A 19,175-nucleotide genomic window follows, 5' to 3' on the forward strand; every position below is an offset into this window, starting at 1 on the left:
TCTTGGTTGATGACTCATGTAGTGCAAACTTTTGTTCACATCTGTTGATTTGTGAAATACATTACTGGTAATTTGACCATCTCTCAGTTCCATTTCCATATCTAGAAAATGTATTTTAGGTGTGCCCACCTCCATAGTGAATTTAATATGGTCTTTACAGAATTTATGTATGTAAGAAAGGAATCCAGTTCTTCTCTTTGTCCTCTCCAAATTGCGAAAACATCGTCGATGTATCTCGTCCAGATAATTAATCTTGGGCTCCATTGTCGGTGGTGAATTATGAATTTTGTTTCCAGATGGTACATGAAAAGATTCACATAAAATGGGGCCATGGCCGACCCCATAGAGGTGCCGGAGGCTTGAAAGTCAAATTTGCGTCCAAATCTGAAGGAGTTGTTCATCAGAATGATATTGGTTAATTCCTGTACAAACTGCTTTGGTGCTATGCAGTGTTCTTCATTCAGCAGTGCCTACTCTAATGCCTCTAGACCTCCTGCGTGAAGAATTGATGTGTACATGCTCTGTACATCGAAAGTCACCAAAAGGTCACTAAGAGTGTCCAGAAATGGAATTGTATTAAGAAAATGCCTAGTGTCCCTTAAATATATATTTGTTTTCTGTACAATTGGTTGTAGTGCTTGATGTATATAGGTGGCTAGGGGTCGAAGACACTCTCGGTTCCAGCTACTATTGTTTTTAGTGGTGGATTGGGTATCTAGTCATAGCATCGAATGCCTTACCATCAAAAAAAAAAAGCATCTAATGCAGTTTTTTTTTAAGGTAAAGGGTTTCTTTTTAATGTATTGGGTTTTTAAAGGTTAAAAAAGCAGGGTTGGGGGGGATCCCCCCATTAAAAAATAAAATGAATTAGATGCTTTTTTTTTCAACGCTTTTTTTAGATAGTAAGGCATTCAATGCTTTGGCATTCGATGCTATGACTATAAACCAGTGGATTGGGTAGCTGTTTGTGTATTTTTGGGAGACCGTAGAATACGGGAATGATAGGGTGGACGCTGTCCAGTCATTTGGTCGACAGACAAATAGTCGACAGACAAATGGTCAACGCAATTTGGTCGAAAGACAAATGGTCGAATTTTTTTATTATTTATATATATATTTTTCAGTTTTTCGTTTAGGAAAAAAAGGGTCTTTTAGCAAAAAAAGGGGGCTATTGTGAAAATACCAAAAAATCAACCATTTGTCCTGTCGACCATTTATTTTCGACCAAATGACCTGTAACCAGGGTGGACTTTGTGCAAGAAACTCTTCATTTTTTAATTGATCCACTCGTTCAGGGCTTTTGCAATGTTTTTGTTCCATTATCGACTTGACCTTATGTGTAGGGTATGATATTATGTGATATATGATAGGTTATTTATAACGCGCTTAATACCCAGAGGTTTCTAAGCGCGGCCACAGGGATCGAACCTGTGTTGCTCTGTGTCGTTTTTCTTCTAAGGCTAGCACATTGCCGCTTAGCTATCCTCCCATCTTCATCAATCGGAATGTACGGGCATTGTCCCTAATGACCATGGCTCCCTCTTTTTCTGCTGGCTTGATGGTAATGGAGGGATCAACAGATAGGTCTCTTATGATCTGACTCTGATGTTGTGTCTGTTAGTTTTGCTGAAGTTGATGTTTTTCAATTCCCCAAACATTTGTGACTCAAAGAATTTCAAAGTTGTGTTGCTCACCTGAGGATCAAACATGCTCCTGGGTTTTATTTCGAGGAATTCACTTGTTTGTTTCAAGGCAAAAGGTGGTTGCATATCAAAAAAGATCTTAAGTCTCATTTTCCTAATAAGTCTGAAGAAATGGGTTCTTAAGTTTGTAGCATTGTGAGATGAGGTAAAGGATAGTCCTAAATTCAATACGTCCAATTGACTCTTTTGATAGTTGTTTTGAGGACAAATTTACAACTAGGCATTTCCTTGCTTGTTCTTTGATCTGAGGTTTATTGATCTTCCTTCTTGACAGCGAGAGTAAGGTCTTTGCAGGCTTGGTATTGCGGGACCTGGGGGGTTGGGCTATTTAATCTGGCCAACTCCAGAAGTTTCAGACCCGCTTCGGAAAAAAGGGCTGTGGACGGAGGCTAATGGCCTTGTAGTGGGCTGGTTAAGAGAAAAGTCACTAAGGCCAGGTAATCTGCCTCTCTACATTAGCCGCAATTGATTTCACGCATGCATTTGATTGCTTTAATCGCGATGTATTATGGTGTAAACTGAGGGATTGGCAGATGCCTGGCCCGCTTCCTACTATCGTGGTCAGGTTACATGAGCAAACGCTACTGCAAGTGAAGTTGAGTGGGCATAGTATTTTTTTTAGTGAGGAGGGGACTCCGTCAGGGCTGCTAATTAGATACATGACTATTCACCCTCTACTTATCAGATTTGGTTGAATGTTTGGCCAAATCCTCTTTTGCGCCGCAAGGATTTCTCTGGCAACCTTTCTGTATTCAACCTATGTGGATGATCTTATCCTTATGGATATGAACCAGGTGGGCCTACAAAGACCACTGAATGCCGCCAAGGAATACTCAATGTTGATTGAACTCTGCATCAATGGTAAAAACATTGTAACTAGGTTAACAAGTAATACAAGAAGTAAAATGGGGTATAATCTGTCAGTGGGAGAGCAACAACAATTTCCTACACAAACCCTAACTGATTTAGGTTTCCACATGGATGCAGTTGATAACATGTGTGTCCACATGACACGCTTAATGGCCAAAGCAGCTCAAGCCGCGTCGCAGATTTTTAAAAAATCAGTACTCGATACTGTTGATGTTTTATAAATCTAAGGTGGCACCTGGTCTACTATATGGTTCAGAGATCAGCCATGGGTTTACGATTACTAGCATATCACAAGGTTGAATTGCGGGTCTTGAAACGAGCACTGGGTCCACCGCACTGTGTGTCTATAGCAGCGCTGAGGTTTGAGCTAGGGTTGACGTCATTGAGCTGTTTGTTGGAATGGAGGCTTCTCTTATTGGTCAGAAAGTGATTGATCCCATTGAAGGGTGCTCTGCATGAAGACCTAGCGGACGCTCTGATTTGCTCTACTCTGAGTGCTGTGACTAATCTCATGACTGTATCAATACAACCACAAAGATGAGAGACTATAAACTATATAACAGCCTGTCACGACTAGATCAACTATGAGGTGCCATCCCCAAATACTTGAAAGAATTCCCCAATGGTTATTGGGCAGGTGCATTTTTAAGATTACGGCTGAATCTTTTACATACCGGTGAGATCTGTCATATTAGACCTCTGGGTGCTGAAATGGGTAAATGGTTTACACTCTGTAAAAGTCCAGGCATACTACAGAACAGAGAGCGCCTCCTTCAGAGCTGCCCAGCTTTGAAAAGTATCAGAACCCAATGGTTAAATCGCTTCATAAACAATTACGAATGGTTGGAATCAGGGTATTTTTTCACTACAATAGTGAGTGGCGAGGAATTTACCGCCACTATTGCTGTTATTAAAATTCTGTATGAAGCTGGTTTGGTCAAGTAAAGATGGTGATGTACTACTACCTTTTTATATCGGAGTTTTTTTTTTCTTTTATGAACTATGAGTTTATTCTTCTTTTTCTTCTTTTGAACATGGAATATTTTTGTAATTGTAAATGATCTGTGTTTCTTTTAATGTGTGAAAACTTGAGTATGAGCAACCAAAATTCCCAATTTAAAAAAAAAAATATTTCAAAAAGTCCCTGTTTAAAATGTCAATACAAATAACGTCTTTTTTTAATATGTACTTTTGCCGAGAATTGAAACTATTTTTTCTATCCGATGTCTTTCCTCCTTGGAAATGTTTGTGCTCAGATTAAACCAATGATCCGTTTCTTTTGTAAGCACCAAGGCAATGTATGAATTGGCCTCCTGGCCCCCGATTGAAGACACTAACACACATGGTTATAACGCAATGCCAATGTGTGTCTTGGAGTCCCAGGCTGGTCCACACCTCAGGAGATGCGTCTGTCTCTCTCAATCTACTTTTAACCACAACAACACAGCAACCCATCCAGCCGTACCTCCATCAAGATATCTGTCTCTTTTCCCATGGTCACAGTCCGGAGGGGCGGGGGGGTGTAAGTGTGTGTGTGTGTGTGTGTGTGTGTAAAACCGCGCAATTATGAATCCAGCACGTGCGCCATTTTGTGCCTGGGGATTTGCATCGTATAATGGCACTTGCAGAATTTAACAGCTCATTAGATTAAATCTTTTGGGATCATTTATGTTCAGCGCCTTGGATAAGTAGCCGATTTACAGTGTGGGTACATTGGGGCAGGTAGAGGATTTAGTAGAGATAATCTTGTAGGCTGTCAGGAGCTCAAAAGAAGAGCAAGATGGTAACAGGTCAAAGTTCATAGTATCATCATACATTTGTTCAAACTCGCCTGACCCCCGCCCCAAACCAGTTGAGTGATCGGCATGAACCAATCGCAATTCCTCGGATACCGGCTCCTGAAAATATGGAGACATTAATTGGAAAGAAATAGTAAGTCTACGTTTGACTCACAAATTCAATTATGGACATTTGATGGATGGTAGAAGCACAGCAGCAATTAACTAAAGCGAAGGGGGCCAGCAGGGGGATCTATCAATTTTCCCAGGAATTGGAGGGCTGGCTGCGACAGACCTCCGATTCTTAATGTTTGCACGTGGCTGAGATTAAGGGTGTTTCACATAATTCTGCCTTATCAGGAAGACTATGATGATGTCTTGGGGAACACCTAGTAAACCCCTTGTACGGCTTGGATTAGGATATTCTAACCTTTCCAGGTGGTCTCGGTCCGGAAGGTAGAAAGCTTGTCCTGTGCCCTTGCACTATACCCTAGATCAAACATATTGCTATGGAAGCAGCTGCTCTCTCCAGTGCCCCTGGAGCCAGGGACACTGGGAACCGTTGCCACTGACCCCCGGCCTCTTCTGGACACGAGCATTGATGGGCTCCGGTGGGAAATTGGCGACGATGCTTCTACTGCAAGGTGGCATCCACCCAGGTAGCCTTCAGAAGGCTGCGACATTGATCCTGACTTTACCATAACCCAGCGTGGAACTAGCTACATGGTGTTAGGGCCAGTATTCCGCTCTGCGACATTGATCCTGACTTTACCATAACCCAGCGTGGAACTAGCTACATGGTGTTAGGGCCAGTATCCCGCTCTTCCAAATAAGTCTGTCTCCCAACCATTACCTACGAGAAAGTAAGTAACACATCCGAGCTGATGCAAGTCTTGCAGTTTCCTTTGCAAACCCTGTAATAACCACTTTACGGCCCTGGTTGCCCTCGAACAGGATCAATGTTCTACCGCATTTCACTATATATACATATGTATATAGGGGAGACCCCGCAGCCCCTCCATTCCCCTTTAAGCCACCTCCCACATACACATGCTGTGAAATGGGGCTGTCGAAATGCAGTATTTTGGGCTTCGCAGTGATGGGGTGCAATATTTCGGTGTGTGATACCCACCTCGAGCATTGTAGATGAAGCGAACCTGAGAAGGTAAAGACTCTGTGAACGATAACTGCTTGCCTTGTACTCTGCATGTTCCTATGCCATGTGTGAGATGGGAAGAATATGGAACTTCTCTCTCGTATGTTGGCATTCCTTTATGCCAGCGTATTCTAGTCTACCTCGCTCCCCTCCTGCCCGCCATCTGGGATTACCCGACTACTGCTACCACTGGATAAGCCAAGGAAGCAGCAGTACCATATAGCCCCCCAAACTGCACAGGTCCTTCCCATGAATCCCGCAGCATATAATCAAAGGCATAAACTTGGATTAACCATGAATGACTTGTGTGGGCTAAAGTGGAAGAACCAGGTGGACACTGGGTCCGGGGACCTCCCCTGGGCGCACTACCAACTTCTTGTCCCTCCTATTGTGTGTGAGCTATGACTCCATCCTCTCACATACTGTGCCACTTGATTTATGTGGGCTGTGGTAACAGAGAGGCACGGGGTCTTAGGGATGGACCCATCGTACGCATCCTGTGCATCCTACCGTGTGTGGGCTGTGACTAAGGAGGTAATGGTGGTGGTTTGCTCTGTAATCTTAGGACTGGGCTGTCCTCTCACATCCTGGGACTCCTACCTTTTGGGAGCTGTGATGGATGAGGCGGTGCTGGTGACCTGTGATGGATGAGGCAAAGGTGGTGACCTGTGATGGATGAGGCAAAGGTGGTGACCTGTGATGGATGAGGCATTGGTGGTGACCTGTGATGGATGAGGCAGTGGTGGTGACCTGTGATGGATGAGATAATGGGGATCTGTGATGGATGAGGCAGTGCTGGTGACCTGTGATGGATGAGGCAATAGTGTTGACCTGTGATGGATGAGGCAAAGGTGGTGACCTGTGATGGATGAGGCAGTGGTGGTGACCTGTGATGGATGAGGCAGTGCTGGTGACCTGTGATGGATGAGGCAATAGTGTTGACCTGTGATGGATGAGGCAATAGTGTTGACCTGTGACGGATGAGGCAGTGGTGGTGACCTGTGACGGATGAGGCAGTGGTGGTGACCTGTGACGGATGAGGCAGTGGTGGTGACCTGTGACAGATGTGGCAGTGGCGGTGACCTTTGACGGATGAGGCAGTGATGTTGACCTGTGACGGATGAGGCAGTGATGTTGACCTGTGACGGATGAGGCAGTGGTGTTGACCTGTGACAGATGAGGCAGTGGTGTTGACCTGTGACAGATGAGGCAGTAGTGGGGACCTGTGATGGATGAGATAATGGGGACCTGTGATGGTTGAGGCAATGGTGGTGTTGACCTGTGATGGATGAGGCAATGGTGGCGACCTGTGATGGATGAGGCAGTGGTGGTGACCTGTGATGGTTGGGACAGTGGTGGTGACCTGTGATGGATGAGATAATGGGGACCTGTGATGGATGAGGCAATAGTGTTGACCTGCGATGGATGAGGCAATAGTGTTGACCTGTGATGGATGAGGCAGTGGTGGTGACCTGTGACGGATGAGGCAGTGGTGGTGACCTGTGATGGATGAGATAATGGGGACCTGTGATGGTTGAGGCAGTGGTGGTGACCTGTGACGGATGAGGCAGTGGTGTTGACCTGTGACGGATGAGGCAGTGGTGTAGACATTTGATGGATGAGATAATGGGGACCTGTGATGGTTGAGGCAGTGGTGGTGACCTGTGATGGATGAGGCAATGGTGGTGACCTGTGATGGATGAGGCAGTGGTGGTGACCTGTGATGGTTGAGACAGTGGTGGTGACCTGTGATGGATGAGGCAGTGGTGTTGACCTGTGATGGTTGAGGCAGTGGTGGTGACCTGTGATGGTTGAGGCAGTGGTGTTGACCTGTGATGGATGAGACAGTGGTGTTGACCTGTGATGGATGAGATAATGGGGACCTGTGATGGATGAAGTAGTGGTGGTGACCTGTGATGGTTGAGGCAGTGGTGATGACCTGTGATGGTTGAGGCAATGGTGGTGACCTGTGATGGATGAGGCAATGCTGGTGACCTGTGATGGATGAGGCAGTGGTGTTGACCTGTGATGAATGAGGCAGTGGTGTTGACCTGTGATGAATGAGGCAGTGGTGTTGACCTGTGATGGATGAGATAATGGGGACCTGTGATGGATGAGGCAATGGTGGTGACCTGTGATGGATGAGGCAGTGGTGGTGACCTGTGATGGATGAGACAGTGGTGGGGACCTGTGGTGGATGAGATAATGGGGACCTGTGATGGATGTGACAGTGCTGATGACCTGTGATGGATGAGGCGGTGCTGATGACCTGTGATGGATGAGGCGGTGCTGATGACCTGTGATGGATGAGGCGGTGCTGATGACCTGTGATGGATGAGACCGTGTTGGTGACCTGTGATGGATGTGGCATTGGTGGTGACCTGTGATGGATGTGACAGTGCTGATGACCTGTGATGGATGAGGCAGTTCTGATGACCTGTGATGGTTGAGACAGTGGTGGTGACCTGTGATGGATGAGATAATGGGGACCTGTGATGGATGAGGTAGTGGTGGTGACCTGTGATGGATGAGACAGTGGTGGTGACCTGTGATGAATGAGATAATGGGGACCTGTAATGGATGAGGCAATGGTGGTGACCTGTGATAGATGAGGCAGTGGTGGTGACCTGTGATAGATGAGGCAGTGGTGGTGACCTGTGATGGTTGAGGCAGTGGTGGTGACCTGTGATGGATGAGGCAGTGGTGGTGACCTGTGATGGATGAGACAGTGGTGGTGACCTGTGATGGATGAGGCAGTGGTGGTGACCTGTGATGGATGAGGCAGTGGTGGTGACCTGTGATGGATGAGACAGTGGTGGTGACCTGTGATGGATTAGGCCGTGCTGGTGACCTGTGATGGATGAGATAATGGGGACCTGTGATGGATGAGGCAGTGGTGGTGACCTGTGACGGATGAGGCAGTGGTGTTGACCTGTGATGGATGAGATAATGGGGACCTGTGATGGTTGAGGCAGTGGTGGTGACCTGTGATGGATGAGGCAATGGTGTTGACCTGTGATGGATGAGGCGGTGCTGGTGACCTGTGATGGTTGAGACAGTGGTGGTGACCTGTGATGGATGAGATAATGGGGACCTGTGATGGTTGAGGCAATGGTGTTGACCTGTGATGGATGAGGCGGTGCTGGTGACCTGTGATGGATGAGGCAGTGGTGGTGACCTGTGATGGTTGAGACAGTGGTGGTGACCTGTGATGGATGAGATAATGGGGACCTGTGATGTATGAGGTAGTGGTGGTGACCTGTGATGGTTGAGGCAGTGGTGGTGACCTGTGATGGATGAGACAGTGGTGTTGACCTGTGACGGATGAGGCAGTGGTGTTGACCTGTGATGGATGAGATAATGAGGACCTGTGATGGATGAGGCAATGGTGGTGACCTGTGATGGATGAGGCAGTGGTGGTGACCTGTGATGGATGAGACAGTGGTGGGGACCTGTGATGGATGAGATAATGGGGACCTGTGATGGATGAGGCATTGGTGGTGACCTGTGATGGATGTGACAAGTGCTGATGACCTGTGATGGATGTGACAGTGCTGATGACCTGTGATGGATGAGGCAGTGCTGATGACCTGTGATGGATGAGACCGTGTTGGTGACCTGTGATGGATGAGGCAGTGGTGGTGATCTGTGATGTTTGAGGCAGTGGTGGTGACCTGTTATGGTTGAGATCATGGAGGTGACCTGTGATGGATGAGGCAGTGGTGGTGACCTGTGATGGATGAGATCATGGGGGAGACCTGTGATGGATGAGATCATGGGGGAGACCTGTGATGGATGAGACAGTGCTGATGACCTGTGATGGATGAGACAGTGGTGGTGACCTGTGATGGATGAGATAATGGTGACCTGTGATGGATGAGGCAGTGGTGGTGACCTGTGATGGATGAGGCAGTGGTGGTGACCTGTGATGGATGAGGCAGTGGTGGTGACCTGTGATGGATGAGGCAGTGGTGGTGACCTGTGATGGATGAGATGAGGCAGTGGTGGTGACCTGTGATGGATGAGATGAGGCAGTGGTGGTGACCTGTGATGGATGAGGCAGTGGTGGTGGCCTGTGATGGATGAGGCAGTGGCGGTGGCCTGTGATGGATGAGGCAGTGGCGGTGACATGTGATGGATGAGGCAGTGCTGGTGACCTGTGATGGATGAGGCAGTGGTGGTGATCTGTGATGGATGAGGCAGTGGTGGTGATCTGTGATGGATGAGGCAGTGGTGGTGACCTGTGATGGATGAGGCAGTGGTGGTGACCTGTGATGGGTGAGGCAGTGGTGGTGACCTGTGATGGATGAGATCATGGTGGTGACCTGCTCTGAAGTCCTAGACCTGGGCTGTCCTCTCACACCCTGGGGTGCTTGATTCATGTGGGCTGTGCTGACTTGCTCTGGAGTCTTAAGGCTGGACACACCTTTCGCATTCAGGGAATCCTGATGTGTGCATGATCTAGGGAGAAGTGAGAGTACTGACTCTGCTTGTGAGAGTTTGTGCACTGGGGGTTTCCACCCTCATGCAGTGTCTTCCATAGAATGTGGCTTTACAAAAAGAGGCGGGTGGCAGCTAGCTCAGCAGGGGTGGGGGTTGAGTGTGGTATTAATGTGTGGCACTGTTGGCCAGTGATCATAAACAGAACCTAAATTGGCCTCAAGCCTAATCAGTGTATACAGATCATTCACAGTTCCCACCACGCTCACAAGGGCACAGAACTTCTACCCTCATCCGTTCCTTGCAAACTGATTGACCGCATGACCACCATAGCAAGACCTATTGAGAGTATCCAGACCATGACGTTCCAGTGAAATGTGGATCATACTGGTTAAACTGGGCCTGTACTGGTTAACCTGGGATGCAAGGAAACCTGGACCTGTGGAAGTGTTGGGTGGTTGATGCCGCTGATGATGTGATTGAGGGCAGCTTGGTTATCCGATTTCCCATTTACCAAAAAGTAATGTTGGTATCTCTTATGTCGATTTCTTCGCAGGAGATGTTAAAGCTGGTGAGATGGGTCTCGGCGCTGTTCCCGGGCGGCAAGAGGATTTCCGGAAAGGGCTGGACCTGGCACTCCAGTATGCCAAGGCATTGGATTGTGGCAGGTACCAAAAGTGCAACATATTTTAGGAACAATGTACGGTGTCCAGAATTCTCCTTTTGCCCAAGCTCCCCCAAATTTACGCATTACCCCCTTAACTCTTTTCTACCATCATTGCTGAGCGTGCTCCGATTGCCCAAGCGATCCTGAAACCCAGCAGGTCACCCTGAGCCCTTTACTATGGCCATCGCAGAGTTCCTTGGCCCAGGGGGGTCCGATTCCAGAAGCACTCTTGAAATCCAGCATTATAGCCTGAACCCTTTTGCACCACCATCGCCCAGCTCCTGGACCCAGAATGCTCTGGTTCCCCAAGAGCCCCTGAACCCCAGCAGGACACCCTGAGCCCTTTACTATGGTCATCGCTGAGTTCCTTGACCCAGAATGCTCTGGTTCACCAAGAGCCCCTGGAATCCTGCATGATATTCTGAGCCCTTTCCTATGGCCATCGCTGAGTTCCTTGACCCAGAATGCTCTGGTGCCCCAAGACCCCCTGAAACAACCCTGCATGATGATAGGTTATTTATAACACGCTTAATACCCAGAGGTTTCTAAGCGCGGACCCGGGGATCGATCCTGTGTTTCTCCATGTCGCCTTGCTTCGAAGGCAAGCGCGTTGCCGCTGAGCTATCCTCCCGAGACAGCATAACATCCACAGCCCTTTTCTCTGACCATCACTCATCTCTGGGGCCCAGAGTGCACCGATTGCACAAACTCTCCCAAATGTAATCATTGTTCCCCGAGCCCTTTTCTGTGGCCATCGCTGAGTTCCTTGCCCAGGGTGCCCCAATTCCCCAAGCGCTCCTGAAATCCATCGTTATACCCTCAACCCTTTCAATGATCATTATTTGAATTGTGATCCTTTCTCGAAAATGAAAAGAACTGTGCGAAGAAGTGATGTAAAAAGTGAATATTGAGGACTGGAGCAGTACCATTGCCGGGTGCTTTACAAACCATAACATAATGGAGATGCAGTGGTCCATACAGTGAATTGGCTGAAGGCCATATAGGGGACATCATGAGACCTACTAAATGCATAAGCAGAAATTGCACTATGTATAGATATGTCCAGGTATGCAATCCACTGACGGTGGTTGGGGGCGGGGTTCAGATTCACTCCAAGACTTTGGGCCTTCTCCTTCAAGAGAAGATGGGGTTCAGGGGTGATCTTCAAGCCAGTCACTGATGGAATGCTTTGATTTCAGGGAGTGGGGCGTAAGTGATGGGGCGGGGGCGCGGGGGCAGTAGCTGAAGTTACCCCAGTTGAAGGAGTACAATGAATGGACAGTAAAGTATTCATGGGTGACATTTAAAGATGAGGAGAGCCCTAAAGTGGGTGAGTATCCGGCGTGGGGCCGGCACTTGCATGGATTCAAACTCCAGAATAAAGAGAGACTTTCCATGGATATCCACCTCTTGAGAAGGTTGGCGTTTCGTGAGGAACTTGGGAGCTCGTCGAGGGTTTGGGCACGAAAATACAGAACTTTTCTGAGAGGGGTTGGCGAGTAAGGGTGGACAGCATAAGGAAGCAGGTGCAGTAATCCAGCCTCCTGATGAGGAGGGTACGGGGGAGTAAGGGTGGGTGACAGCATAAGGAAGCGGGTGCAGTAATCCAGCCTCCTGAGGACGAGGGTAGGGGGGAGTAAGGGTGGGTGACAGCATAGGGAAGCGGGTGCAGTAATCCAGCCTCCTGAGGACGAGGGTAGGGGGGAGTAAGGGTGGGTGACAGCATAAGGAAGCAGGTGCAGTAATCCAGCCTCCTGAGGACGAGGGTAGGAGGTAGTAAGGGTGGGTGACCGCATAGAGAAGCAGGTGCAGTAATCCAGCCAGCCTCCCGAGGACGAGGGGTAGGGGGGAGTAATGGTGGGTGACAGCATAAGGAAGCGGGTGCAGTAATCCAGCCTCCTGAGGACGAGGGTAGGGGGGAGTAAGGGTGGGTGACAGCATAAGGAAGCAGGTGCAGTAATCCAGCCTCCTGAGGACGAGGGTAGGGGGGAGTAAGGGTGGACAGCATAAGGAAGCAGGTGCAGTAATCCAGCCTCCTGAGGACGAGGGTAGGGGGGAGTAAGGGTGGGTGACAGCATAAGGAAGCGGGTGCAGTAATCCAGCCTCCTGAGGACAAGGGTAGGGGGGGAGTAAGGGTGGGTGACCGCATAAGGAAGTGGGTGCAGTAATCCAGCCTCCTGATGAGGAGGGTAGGGGGGAGTAAAGGTGGGTGTCCGCATAAAGAAGCGGGTGCGGTAATTCAGGCTCCTGAGGACGAGGGTAGGGGGGAGTAAGGGTGGGTGTCCGCATAAGGAAGTGGGTGTGGTAATTCAGGCTCCTGAGGACGAGGGTAGCGCTGAGTGTTTTTCATAGAATGAAAGTTGGGGAATGGTTTGCATTGTCAATATGTTCAGGAGGTGACCTGGCAGCTGCAGCAGTGGAGGTGAGAAATTCCTGAAGTTTCAGGTCACTGTGAAAGCAGAGCCCCACACCAAATTGTGAGCCTTGGGGTTCAGGAGAACAGGTTACAGGAAAGGAGAGAAGGGGCGTGGCATTCAAGGTGGGTGGTAGATCACATCCGTTTCAAGCATCCAGTGACCTAGCGATGGAAGACGGCTCAGAGGTGAAGGGGGTTAAGAATATCTCAGTATCATTGGCACACAGATGATCTAAGAATTGAACGGAGGAATTGATGGTCTGACATTCGAGAAGACATGGTGGCGGGTATCCAAAAGAGACATTTGTGGGAACCTGACTAGGGGCAGATGGCAGAAGACGTCTCCACAGAGGCGTGGCTGGGGGTGGGGGTGGCTGAGGGGGCTATAACCCTGGTCTTTTGGTTCTAGCTCCGGATAGAATCTCAGGACCTACAACCAAAAGGCTATCTAGCCCCCAGTCCCGACAGTTCCGACATTAGAGTAGCCCCAGGTCTTTTCCAGACCTAGCAACACCCCTGCGTCTCCACATTACAGGATAGAAAAAGAAGTCTATGCCATCCAAAACAGGGTTCACCCTGAAAGCCAGTAAGTGGGAGTCTGAACGTGGGTGCGTGGTCAACTGTGTCAATTGCCGCAAATGGATCAAGAAGGTTTAGGGTTGGTCACAGATGGCAGTGGTGAGCTGTTGTGAGGGAGTCAGGGACATGAGTAAGTGCTGCATCCTTACAGTGGCTCTTGCAGAACCTGCGCAGAAGGAGGACTGTGTCACATGGTCTCCAAGGCCCCTGTGGTGGTGGTGTTGATGATGATGAAGGCTACACAGTGGAGAATTTTGGAATAGTGATTAAGGATTGATATCAAGTTGGGGTTATTGGAGGGCTTTCTCAAAATAGCTGCGACCGTGGCCGCCTTGAAACTGGCAGGCAAGGCACCAGAGGAAGGTGAAAGGTTGAAGACAGCCTAGGGGTGGGATCCGAGCACCAATACATGCTTCTGGACATTTTATGTGGTGTGAAGGGGTCAGCAGAAGCACCAGAGGCTTCAGCAGCGAAAGGATGAGCGGGGTAGTTGATGGGGAAGTGCAGTAGTGAGGAGATGGTGAGAGTGGATGGTGGTGGTAGAGAGAGAGTGGAGGGGCAAAAAGGTGTCCCTTAACTTTGACAGAGAGTAGTTGGGAAAATGCAAAGCAGAGGGGGGTCTGGGAAACTCTCTACCAACACAAACCCAGCCCATTGACTTGTTCTTGGGTGGATGGCCCCTGGGAGAGTCTCAACCAAGTCTTTAGCTCACTGTTGTTTTCAAAGAGAAGAAATGTCCCCACATATCAGTCTTTGTCCTGCCCAGGGGCAGTCCAGCACCAAAATGCCAGGCAATTCTCCTCTGAACAAGAGTACCACAGCAACCCCATACACGTGTTTCAGCCTAGTTGGGCATCATCAGTGATGTTAGAACAGGTTATCATGCCATGTTCTTTCTGGAGAGGAGCGCCTGCTACCTTTTTTGAAACATTTGCAAGGAACTTGGGGTTGGTCACCCTGAGTTACCTGGGGGCAACCAGACGTGGACTCCCTGCTCACTGTGCTCAGAGAGGCACAGCTTCACCTCACTGATGAGGCGCAACAAAGCTGAAACACGTGTATGGGGTTGCTTTTGGTACTCTTGTTCAAGGAGGAATTGCCATAGCATTTCGGTGCTGGACTTCCCATGTGGGCGGGACAAAGACTGATATGCAAATGGATATTTCCCATCTGTGAAAAGTACAGTGAGCAAAAAGCGTGGGCTGCAAACTCTCACCTCAGAACAGGTTATCATGCCATGTTCTTTCTGGAGAGGAGCGCCTGATACCTTTTTTGAAATAGTTGGGAAAGTGGTAGGCTAAGCGAGAGGAGGAGAATGTTTGGAGTTCGGTAGTGGCAAGCATTGACTGCAAAGTCCTGGGTAGTTTGCCAGGATGAAAGCAGAGACAGGTGATTTATGTTCGTGCAATAGAAGTACGTTGCTACGTCCAGAGAAGTAGTGAGACCAAGGAGCAATTTGCTGTAGGAAGTGTAGCATGCTGGAGGAAGGAGTCGGACAAAGGGATGGCATGGTATGAACGATTTGTTATTGAACTATAAGCAAAAAGGACTAACCCTATTGTAAAGGGTATTCCCTACATAACTAAGGAAATCTAGGGTGCTTGTCATTAGGGGGATTGTCCAAATCAAAACATCCTGTTTTCTGTCCAAAACTACCTACCTCTAGCCCTACCACTATATACACAAACAACATAAAGAACGCAAGGAGAATGACTCCCTTCTCCTGGTTCACTGGCATACACCTTGGGGATTGTTTGTAGAAAGTCTTGATTAAGAGTTCATGTTCCACAAAGATACAGAATACCAGGAGGATGACTCAAGTGTCTTGACAATACCTTTGGCCCCTGTTACCCTAGTGTCTGAATCAAAACAATTGTACTGGGATGCGAGAAGAATTACTCCCTTCTGCTCACTTCACTTTTGAGGACAATATTTCTTAACAGTTCTTATTAAGCTTTGTACCTCTCCCCAGGCTTTCTCCACAGTTAATTTAAGTGTTGCACTTTGTTTACTGTTACCATACGTATTGTTGTGAGGGAAAATACTACGGAATTCTTGGTTATCTTTGCCAGAATCTCTGAGGCTAGAGAGATTGCACCCAAGGCTCTGGTAGATTTTGCACCAACTACTGAGGTGAGGGAGAATGCTCCAGAGGCGTAGGACAGCTTTACAACAATTATTGAGGCAAGGGAGATCACTCCTGTGTGTATTCCATTTTGGCTCCTCTTACAATAAATACTACGACAAGGGAGATCATTTCCAATACTTTGGCCAACTTTACAACAATTACTGAGACGTGAGAGATCACTCCCGATGTACTTCTCACTGACAATGTCACTCTTGGCACTTCTCCACCAACCACTGTGACGAGGGAGATTACTCCTGATGCTTTGATTAGCTTTGCAAGAGATACTGGGATTAAGGAGATCACTCCCAGTGCATTTGTTACTCTCCCCCAAGCTGTTACTGGGTCTACTGTGGTTCCTGTTTCCTCTTTCTTCCTGGGACCACGTCACCATTTCTTCCTGGCACGTTGGGGCTGCTTTTTTGCATTCGTCATCACTCTTTCCTTGCTTCTCTCTACTCCGTTTCGCTTCTGCAAAGGCCTCCGGTTCACTAGTATCGGCATTAAGGGACCTTCCGGTCTGCCTTCTTCTAGCTCCCGAGGCTTCCTCTGACCTTCCATCCACATCCTCCCGACCGAGGACTTGCTTCTCCATCGAGCGTCTTGGTTGCTGAGTTTGAACCTCCCTGGCAGGTGTGTCTTCACACTGGTTTCCATGGTTCCCTTTTAAACAATCCTTTGTCTGTTATGGTCGATAACTGGATCGTCCCCAGCGCAATGACAAAGTCTCACGTCTGTATCGATGATGCATTTTTCAGGCCTCCTAAGGGCCACCTCTTCTCACTACTTTGGATATCACATGAAAGAGTAGTTTGTATCACACTTGTAATCTTCATAATATTTCCATATGACGATGAACTAGGTTTCATAGGAAGAAAAGGAGTGTCACAATAACATACAGTGGTACTGTCAGAGGCCTTTCTTACAGACCTTTGGGATTTCGGTCAGTCAAAGGTAAGGGGGTTAAGGAGTTCCACATTGGAACCAGAATGACCATCCCCCATGAGGGAAGTGTCTCCCTGTGAGGTGGTCCCGCTTTTTACCATCCCTAGGAGAATTTCGGGTAGCAGCCTTACCTCCATAGCCTCACAGGGAAGGGCTCCCCATGGGGAGAAGTGACATGGTCCCACGATGCGTCACAGAAGCAAGGAGAGAACGAGAGGGTGTTTTGCACTATTTGGGCAGGTTGAGGTGTATGGCTGTCCTCCACTCTTGGATGAGATCCATGGGGGAGGACCTGCGTGGAATAACGGAGCGAGCAGGCTCAGGTTGCTCAAAGAAGGCCACTGGTGATGACTTGTGCTCCAGAAATGCAGATGTCATGGAATCTGCAAGACATGGCCAGTGCTCTTGAAGGCAAGTCCTGGCTTGGTATAGGTAGAAGACCAGAGACTCTAGTTTGAATCTTTCTTCAGTGTTTTAGAAGGGCAGGTAAGGGGGGTAGCGCAACGTCAAAAATAAGTAGTCGTGGGTCAACATAGGGGGCATAGGAATTGAATGAGGAGAGGACTAGGAAACTGATCCAGACTGGCATCCACAAAAGTACAACTGGGACTGTATTGGGAAGAGAGCCGAAGAGGGGAAGAGAGCCGAATGAGGGTGGGGGTCAATATCCTGTGAAAAAAAGATTGTAGAACTCAGGGGCCGGTAGAGGAGTGTTGGCAAGAAGTTGAGCAAACCATGTAAGCAAAAAGGAGAAAGTCCTGGGGGGTTGCTGTGTTTGCTTTGCTGATCAAGAGTCCAGCATGACTGCCCTTTTCTGATTGGCCGGGTAGTGAGAGAGGGTAGCAGCGTCAGTGTGAAGGACTGAAAAAGAGGTAGTGTCATGTGGGAGGGGTCCACGGTTCAGTGGCCGTCTTCAACAGGGTGGTGGCAGTCAAAGTGGTTGTTAGGCAGAATCAAATGCAGTACCCTTTGGGACCACTACATGCAATTACGACTACAAGTGTCAGTACAATTTCACCTTTGGTACAAGCCTGTACTACACAGTATTGTGGTAGCACTGGCTGAGCAGCCAGATTTATCTCAAGAGTAAAGTGAGCAGTACAAGAGGTTACACAAAGGACCAGCAATCAAAGTGATTCAAACAAACACTTAATCAAGGTTTCTTGGTAAAAGAATATACATTTATTTACAGTCATTTGGAAAACATTACACTAGCAAGAGCAGCTCATACTAATACTACAAATACACAACCAATAAGTTACTGAACAAGTTCAGCTCCCCTGAAGTGGGAGCAAAATGGCACCTCAGTTACTTTTAAAAGGGGTAAAAAGACAAGGTTAAAAGAAATCAAGGCACAAATACTTTCATAGGCAGGGAAAAGGGTTTCAGCTCACTACAGCCAGCAATTCAATTCAATAGGCCTGGGCAAACGTCAATGGTTCAGAATCTGTTACAGGATAGCACAGTTCTGGTAGTAAACGGTTAAGTCCTTGCCACGGATCTTAGAAGAATTTGGTCAGACGAAAAGTTAGATGTCGGTTTAGGAAAGGACAAACCTTCAAAGTCGGGAAAGTTTCACAAACTTTCACTGCGGCCAAAAAGATTTCCTGACCGCATTTGCACAGAACATTTTAAAGTGAAGAAGAGCTGTAGCTGAGGGAGTTGTTCCTGCAGATCTCGCTGTTCCTGAGCTTCAGTCGTGGGGACAAGGAGGACGTTGGGAGATTCCTACACTGCCCAGGGAAGAGGCCACAAGCTTGGAAAAACATCGGTTTAAGGTGTGAGTGCCTGAAAGACCACAAACTGGTATCCTTCCCACTGGCTATTCGGTCTTACACAGCACTCTGGAGAAAATTCAACCAGTATGGGGACTGTGCCCAGGCTGCTTACGAGTTGGTTGTTCCCACCAAACTCAAGGGAAGAAGTTAACCTTGAAGGGCTTCTCTGTCAATGGAGTTTCAGGCAATTCGGACCTGCAGCAGGGCTTCACCGGTGGAGCAGGAGTTGCAGCAGTTCGTCTTCGGTTCTTTCGTTCCAGTGGTCGACTCTGCTTGTCAAGTCCCAGAAGCCTGCTTTTAAACAGTTTTTTCTCCCATTCATTTTAGCCTGTCTGTCACTCACACAGCAGGGTGGCAGTCCTTGCCGGACAGCCAGCCAGCCAATCACACCAGAGTACATTCAGGTCTCCTAGAAGACAAAGCGCAGAGAGTTTTCGGCACCTCCCTCACATCCTGTCCACCCCAGACACTCAGGCGCCAGAGGAGGGCTTCAGCACTGAAGCCCACCAAAGGCCAACATACAAAGGGACCAAACCTGGTTTGGCGCGCAGAGTTGGACACTACGACCTTTCCTAAAAGAAACAGCGAAAAAAGTGGACCGGAGTCTGTTTTTACAGATGGGTCTTGGGCACCATATTGGAAAAAATGGCTGCCCCGATTTTTCAGGAAAAATCATGGTAGTTTGTTTAAATCCACTGCCACCAGCCATTTCAAGTAG

The 19,175-nt window shown here is 48.2% G+C and overlaps 1 protein-coding gene across 2 annotated transcripts in view; it reads left to right on the top strand.

The window, feature by feature from the left end:
• HYI (hydroxypyruvate isomerase (putative)) overlaps window positions 1–19,175 on the top strand; it is a 256,693-nt gene that overhangs the window by 38,958 nt on the left and 198,560 nt on the right. For both annotated transcript variants that reach the window (XM_069642424.1, XM_069642425.1), the window contains exon 2: window positions 10,504–10,615. In XM_069642424.1, coding sequence (XP_069498525.1) covers window positions 10,504–10,615 — 112 coding nt within the window. The remainder of the gene's footprint in view (window positions 1–10,503; window positions 10,616–19,175) is intronic.

Source organism: Ambystoma mexicanum, chromosome 1q, assembly GCF_040938575.1.
Source record: "Ambystoma mexicanum isolate Mex_15411 chromosome 1q, UKY_AmexF1_1, whole genome shotgun sequence".
NCBI lineage: Eukaryota > Metazoa > Chordata > Amphibia > Caudata > Ambystomatidae > Ambystoma > Ambystoma mexicanum.